This window comes from Montipora foliosa, chromosome 9, assembly GCF_036669935.1.
Source record: "Montipora foliosa isolate CH-2021 chromosome 9, ASM3666993v2, whole genome shotgun sequence".
In the NCBI taxonomy this organism is placed as follows: domain Eukaryota; kingdom Metazoa; phylum Cnidaria; class Anthozoa; order Scleractinia; family Acroporidae; genus Montipora; species Montipora foliosa.
The window spans coordinates 5232126-5239625 of record NC_090877.1 but is presented as its reverse complement, the minus strand read 5'-3'; the positions used below and the strand labels follow the sequence as shown (position 1 = coordinate 5239625).

At 36.5% G+C, this 7500-nt stretch overlaps 2 protein-coding genes across 3 annotated transcripts in view; one reads left to right on the top strand and one right to left on the bottom strand.

Annotated features, from left to right (window-relative positions):
* The first annotated feature begins 479 nt into the window (after positions 1-479).
* On the top strand, positions 480-4601 carry LOC137971088 (uncharacterized). The gene is made up of 5 exons (XM_068817812.1): positions 480-791; positions 1180-1329; positions 2074-2166; positions 3332-3440; positions 4290-4601. The coding sequence occupies exons 1-5, from the start codon at positions 558-560 to the stop codon at positions 4394-4396; spliced, it is 693 nt and encodes a 230-aa protein (XP_068673913.1). The 5' UTR covers positions 480-557; the 3' UTR covers positions 4397-4601.
* Positions 4602-5541: 940 nt separating this feature from the next.
* Positions 5542-7500, bottom strand: part of LOC137971086 (serine/threonine-protein kinase SMG1-like) — a 66823-nt gene continuing 64864 nt past the window's right edge. For both annotated transcript variants that reach the window (XM_068817810.1, XM_068817811.1), the window contains exon 77: positions 5542-7465. In XM_068817810.1, coding sequence (XP_068673911.1) covers positions 7388-7465 — 78 coding nt within the window. In that variant the 3' untranslated portion in view covers positions 5542-7387. The remainder of the gene's footprint in view (positions 7466-7500) is intronic.

The following is a 7500-nucleotide window of genomic DNA, read 5'->3' as shown; positions in this document are numbered from 1 at the left end:
ACCACTCAAACTTACAGTGTTTAGTATGAAACTAAATATTTTAAGCAAGAGCCGATACAACGTAGATTTGTTGGTGTCCCTCAGAGGGACACCAACATGGCGGCCGGAAACCAGCGGAAACATCTGGAGTATAATTTGGCTCTCTCAACAAAATTTTTCTCACTGCTAAACCTGAAAAACATTCGCGTACTTTTCTTAACATATTCGTTATTCAGCACTCGGAAACAAAAGGCGAATGGATATTTTCGTGTACGTGACATGTTTCTCAGAAGCAATCCAGATGTCACGCGTAGTAAAAAAAATTATTTTCAAACTGCTCCATTTTCAAAACAAAGCATGCTACCTAGCTGAAAACAGGTCAGCAGATAGATCTTTAAAATGTCTTTTACCCGCTGAAAGTAAAAACTCCAAATATTGGTAACACAAGTAGCGGCACGATTCCCTGTTGCATGACCGGGGCAAACGTCTCCATGGAAACAAAAGTGACATAAACAGCATGCGATATGCTTGATGAATCAAAGATGAATCAAAGATGACTTAGTTTGCAAAGAAGAAAAATGTCGAAAACTTTACAACGTGTAACTGGCTACGGCCAAGGTACAGACACATCGACTGCATTAACAAATCATTCCAAATATATCACTATAATCTCTGACCAGCCTTATTTCTCGCGCTATTCGAGAAGCTTTCCTCCGTCGAGGCACAAGAAGGGATCAAGACCGATGCACACTACAACTCTTACGTATGAAGTAAATCCGATACAAACTTCTTATATCAGCTGCATGAAAGCGGTAAGTCAATGTGTCAAAATCAAACAATTAGGTTAAACAGGTGTTGATTAATTCACACGATACATTCCACTGTATTTAATCTCGGCAACTGCAACACAGTCAAATTTTTAAAGATGACCGCCAAGTCATCTCATCGATTTGATATTTTTGTGTCCTTAAAAGGTCCTATTTCATGTTAAAAACAAGTTTATTTTCGTCAAGCCTTTGCCTCCCTCTCGAGCATTCCTTTTTCGACATTTTCAGAATATAATTGCAAGTACTACCATGTTTACATTTGCGCGGATGTTTCGTGTCAGCTGTCCCTACAGATGACACCGTTTGGGAATTTATGCTTCTCCTTAAACTCAATTATTTTGTTGCCAACTACTTGAAATAATTGATTTTACAGAATTTCTCTGGACGCAAAGACCTCCAACCGAGCAAGAGACCAGTAGCCTATCCTTCGCAACACACATCACATTTCAGTATTGGAATTTTACCAGAACACGAACTTAACACACATTCCAGAAGGACGTATGTTAATCACAAAACTTCTCCGGTAAGTTAATATTACATGGCTTTAGGCATATGACACAGAGACACAATTTACAGATGCTGGACATTGCACTGTGAAAACTCTGTGAAGTAAGGGTTAGTCTGTAAATTCACAAAGCAAACTCTCAACCTAAAGAAGATGTATCGTTCTTAAAAAAAACTGCTGTGGAGACAGAAAAGAAAACTAAATAAACTTGAAAAAAAAATTTAAACTACATTTCGTTTCTGTGATAAGGGAATTGGCCATATTTTGTGTCGTAAATATTGTATAAAATATGCCGCTCTTGGTACCAAAAGTAACGCAACACATTCCATTCTTATGAGGTACACCAGGGAAGTCCTCTCAGGCCAATAAAAGGTGGGCCAAGAGACTTGCAGGGTCTCACAAATTGAATATTTTGTGACCTTTATAGCAATGTCATCGCATTGCCATTTAATTTCTCTGCAGTTATTTGGCAGGTTCCTTAATTTAACTTTATTTTAAAGTGCTGTGGAGTTTTTGCCTCATACCAGGGGATGCCATGTTGGTTCATGGTCAGCAATTAGAGGTCATCAGATCTACTGATTTGATCTTATCTCTGTAGTAACAGGTTTCTGTGCCTGTAAGAGTCATAAAACACTAGGAAAAAGAGTTGACAAAGGCAGGGTGTGAGTACCAATACTCACTGTACCAGCTTCAAAGTTGATGAAATGGTCCAACTGTGTACCCTTTCACAAATCATGTCAATGACTCAGCTTCCTTCACCAGGCACAAGAAATTCATGAGGATAATGTGAGATGGAATTCCCAAATGGCAGGAGAAGATATGGTTCAGTCAATAAGACAACAAGGATCTCAACAGGCTAGTGTTTTACAGATATTCCTTTCATTCCATCTGGTCACTTAAAATTAATTCACAACTCATTTTAGGGCACTTTTATTTCAAAAAAGTATGTTTTTTTAGTTAATCCTTTCACTCCTGTAAGGGCCAATGAGACTTATAGATTTTACTCCGTCTAACGCCAGACGATTTTACTCGTCAATGGGGAACCCCACAGGAGTGAAAGGGTTAATTACCCCATTCACCCCTAAACCGGCCAATAATAATTACTTAGTATTTTACTCTAACGCCAGACAATTTTACTCGTCAATGGGGAACCCCAGGAGTCAATGGGTTAATCACTCACTGAAAAACCATGTCCTATTAATGGGGACATTGATAAGAAAACTTGACAAGAGCTCTCCCCTTGGGAGGGGAGGGGGGGGGGGGGCTTTAGCCCCCCAAGTTCGAGCAAAAAATAACAAATTCAAAATAAATAGAAGATAAAGAATAATTTAAAAACCCTAAGAATATTCATGAAAAAAATTACTGATTGGCTGAGAGCAGTGCAGTTCAAGTGTAACAGTGCAAAAAGTGTAATATTTTTACCAGTGCAAATTACAGGTACACATTGAAATTCTGGATTATGTTTGGCTAATAAACAATAGGATTTGGTCAGAACCAATCAAATTTCTTGTTTTCAAATCAAGTGCGCGCCCTGAATGGCACAATTTATCGTGCAATTTTTCCCTGCGTGATAAGTGTGAGTTTCCTCTGCTTAACCATCTCAAATTTTTTCATGTACATTAAGAAGTAATCACAGATTTTTCTCATGCAATTTGAAATAAATAAGCACTTGTAAATTTTTCAAAGACCACAAATTCCACTCACCCTATGAGCACGGCAATTTTGGTCATCTTTGAAAAAACTTTATTCCAAATTACACTTGAAATCATGTGATTACCTATATATAAAACAAAAAAAACCGCAAACCGAAGGAAAAAGTAGCATTTCCGAGCTTCAAGATTTCAAAAATTTCTGGCGGAGAATTCCCCCAGAACCCCCTACAAAGTAAGCATCTCTGGTGCTTACTTGTTAGCCACCCCCCCCCCCCCCAACCCACCCCAGTGCAAAATACACCAAGGTCGGCTGGGCAAACTACTTCAGAAATTAGTGTTGAAACTGGATTTCCCTTTGTTTTTCACAGATGAGCCTTTCCACCACTTATCACAAGGTTCATGACCTTCTTGGCAAGCAGAAAGGGCTAGGAGTGGAAAGAATTCCACCAACTAAATATTGTTACAACGTTATAACAGGTAGATTTACACTCTAACCTTAAAACCAGAGAGAATATTGTTTAGTCAAAGAAAGGGTTTGTATAACAAAATTAATTGAAAAACTGCTTATTTTGGCTATCAAATTTTGCAGGAACTGCTGACTTATATAATGGTGATGTTTTATGGTTGCTTCATTACTCTGACCCAAAGAGCTTTTGTACAATAACAATAAAGCAACCATGACATGTCATGTTATTATTCATGGTGGAGGTACTTGAGAAATCTGAATATGAAAAATTATACATGTAAGCTATTCAACTTTTTTCCCAACTTAACATACTTTCTTTTGGAAAAAAATACCCAACAAATGTAATTGCAAACATTACTCCTGCTGTTTTAAGTTAAAGCCTGTTTACATACAAAAGGCAAATAAAAGTGGCAGAGTGTTATGAAAATAAAATGAGATTTAAATAAAAGGATGTAAAAAAATCTACTTTTAATCAATATTTGTATCTCAACAATACATGCTTTAGGCAGAATGAAAAATCTTCAGCCACCAAATACAAAAATGGTCAATACATTGGCTAGCTTCGTTTTACACGGAACAGCCAAAATTCTTTCAACTTTATGTGTGCTAACAAGCCTAGTAAGGCTAATGAACACAAAGACAAAACAATACTATAGAGGCCATTTTTGCATTTGATCAATGGAAAGTAGGAAACATCGAGGCCCAATGAGTTATACCTTTTTCATTGAAATTTCACGTTATTTCATTTTCTCATTTGTTACAAGTACATCTTCACACCCAGTTTGTGCTTAACATGTACACTACACAATAATTTCTTTTACCAAGCATTACTGACTATTATCAAACTATTACTTTTATAGGAGAACCTCTTTCTGGACAGACTAGAAATGACTTTAGAATAACGACAGGTAACAGGATTCTAAATGGCATTCGACAACGTGATGGGGGACAGTTAGTCCTTGGATAGGAAGCTTGACGTAAATTCTTGGCTCAACTCCTTGGAGAAAAAGTGACGAAATACTGGAACCCAATGTTCAAGCAGGAACAACAGAGATATTATCTCTTGTGTTGAACTGCAAGAGCCAATGGAATTAAGTTCTCTTTATACAAATGAAATTTTTTTATGCTGAAAAGCCTATGAAATAAAGAATACATGTTATGTTGGAGCAATATGCTTTTGTGAAATGAGACAGAAAATACCAAACAAAAGCTTTTGGGGTTAGATTTTATTGGTACTCAACACCACAGGTGCATACAATTGATAATGATTAGTAAGTTAGTTACCAATATAATATCCAATACAACGACACACAAATGGCAATGATACAAAAGACACTACTTCCTCTGACAGATAAACATTCTCAGTGACTCAAACAAGTACATTTTGCAAGACAATTAAGAAAGGCACAGTATTGAGGTATGTCCCTACATTATCATTTTCAACACATTTGAAATTATATGTTGATCTCTTTCTCAAAAAAAGCAGTTCTTTTAGTTAAAGGGTTTCTCCTGTGACAAGTTATTGTGACAGTCGTCTTATTGTTCTGACACAAAGAGCTTTTGTATAATAACAATGGAACAACCTTGACATATTATTATTCATGAGGGAGGTACTTGAGAAATGTGAATATGAAAATACATGTAAGCTATTCTAAAATTCTGTTTGTCCTGATAAACCACAGGTCGCCCAAGCTTAACCCTTTGACATCCAAACCGGCCGGTTAGACTCTGTCTAACGCCAGACGATTTTTCTCATCAATGGGGAACCCCTGGGAGTCAATGGGTTAATATATGAGTATCGGTACTGTACTATAATTATTATGCAAGAGTAGAAATATGAGGATTTGTACATGGGGAAAACGGTTTTTCTCAAAATTCAAAAACATTTTCACAATTTAAAAATATAGCTTACCTTGCTTCAGTCTTGTGTTTCTTTGTGTCTGGTACAGTTTCTGGGTTGATTATGAGCGATTTAGGTTGTTTTTGGTTCCTCTTCATTTTCTAGAGGGAAAAGAAGAGGAAGGAAAAACCACCTAAATTGCTCTTAATCAACCCAGAAATCATACCTGAGAAAAGACAAGACTGAAGCAAGATAAGCTATTTTTTTACTTAATTAAATCGTAAAAAAAATTTTTACTTTTGAGAAAAACCGTCTTCCCAATACAAATACTGATAATTATTCTACTCTTGCACAATATAGTACAGCACAGATACACATATATCAAGCTTGGGCTAACTATGGATAAACTGGGATTCTTTCAGAAAACTTTCAGAATGTCTGGTTCAAAAAATAGAAGATTCAAAAGCTTTGATCAATTGTAATGTACTCTTTTGTCGAACTTGGGAGAAAGACTAATGATCAATCTTTCCTTTTTCATTGAAACAAACAAACTTCAGAAGATCAAATACAAAGTGCACTGGGAATCCACACTGAGAAGGCTTACCTCAGAGAAAGGAAACTACCTTTTGTCTAGCAAAATAGTAATAACGCATTATTTTAACATAGTTTGTGACTTACTGGTATTAGAATGTGTAAATACAAGAAAGCTGTTGAAACCCTTCACCACTAGCAATAAACTCAATAACAATAAGAATAAACATTGGCTTTCATACACAGTCCATACTGCTGCAGTGGAATTACCACTCATGCCCTGCACCAACAAGAACAGCTCAGCCACGTAATAGGCTAGACTATAACAGATTCCAGCACAAAAAAACCAACAGATTTTTATCTAAATAATTTAAGCAAAACAGTGAATACAAATGAGAAAATGAAAGAATTACTTAATGCCTGGTCGGCCAATAGCACTGTAATTTCAAGGTCTGCCCGAGTTGATTCAACTTTAAAGTGGTACTTAGAAAGAAGATACCCTGACCGGACTGTCATCAAAACAAAATATGTGTTCAAAATCAAGCAAAAATAAGGTCATCAGTCAAACCAAACTTCTCTTTCATCCCAAAAAAACATGAAAGAGACATGAGCCACATGGAAAGCAGTATGAACTATCATTGAACAGGTCCTGAGATTCTTAACAATAATAATTATTATAATAAGTATCACATGAAAAAAGTTAGAGAAAAAATGAGCATTCACTAGTGTTCTCTAAAGTGAAAGGTGTTTGGTGCAACACAAAATGATGACAAACTTTCTGGTGAACTTTTGTGATGCAAATAACTTGTTTCAAAAAGAGGAATAGAATGCCACCAGATGAATAATTCCTCAAAAATTTAGAACAATATTGCGCACTTGTGATGGTAAGACACAATGCTAACAACTTTGCAACAACATGTTCTGTAAGAAACTGTCAGCTTGCTTGCCGATAATGCAATATTGGTTATGCTCTCAAGCAGCTCAGTCTTTTGCAAGGGAAATAGCACATTACGTTTAAGCCATAGTTTGTTGTTCATTGCCAAACATTACTACAGCATGTTCATGAGATAATACTGAAATCCCTTTTCAACAAAGATACCATTATCTAACGCATGGGAAGAGAGCTTGAAATTGCTGTTCTACTCTCTAAGATCTACAACAAGTCTTTCAAAGTGAGTGTGACACAGTCTATTAACTTTGCAACCATGCTTCAAAGGGAATTTGATTGAATAGCTTTGTTTTTAAGTTCTGGTTATAATAGCAAACAAAAGGAGGTGTTAAATCTGCTACACTGCAAAGGCTATTTATATTCCCCTAAAGCACTGCTATTACAAATGCCAAACAATGCCAGAGTACTTCCACAACAAAATTCATCTTGGTTGGGTAAGCATTGTCAACTTATTTCTGATGGCCTGCGGTCTGCATTGTTAAATAATATTGTTGTTAGCTTCATGCCAGTATGTAGCCTTGGTAATGCTATCCGCCTTCAGTAATGGCCTGCTGAGCCAGTGCGATGCTACTAAGATGGCTGCAAAGACTGGTCTTGGTTAGCTCACAGTACTATCAGTGGAACACAATCACTTGTTCTCATACCCATGCAGTCCATCCTTCATACATCTGACTCAGATTATCAAGGCTCCGTGATTCACGGATTACAAAATCAACCTAAGAGAACACAAATCACAAATGACATTGTTGGT

Coding starts and splice junctions, on each gene's coding strand:
- LOC137971088 (XM_068817812.1), top strand. CDS start 558: ATGTCGAAAACTTTACAACGTGTAACTGGCTACGGCCAAGGTACAGAC. Junction 792..1,179: donor ATATCAGCTGCATGAAAGCG/GTAAGTCAATGT, acceptor TTGATTTTACAG/AATTTCTCTGGACGCAAAGA. Junction 1,330..2,073: donor TTAATCACAAAACTTCTCCG/GTAAGTTAATAT, acceptor TTCCTTCACCAG/GCACAAGAAATTCATGAGGA.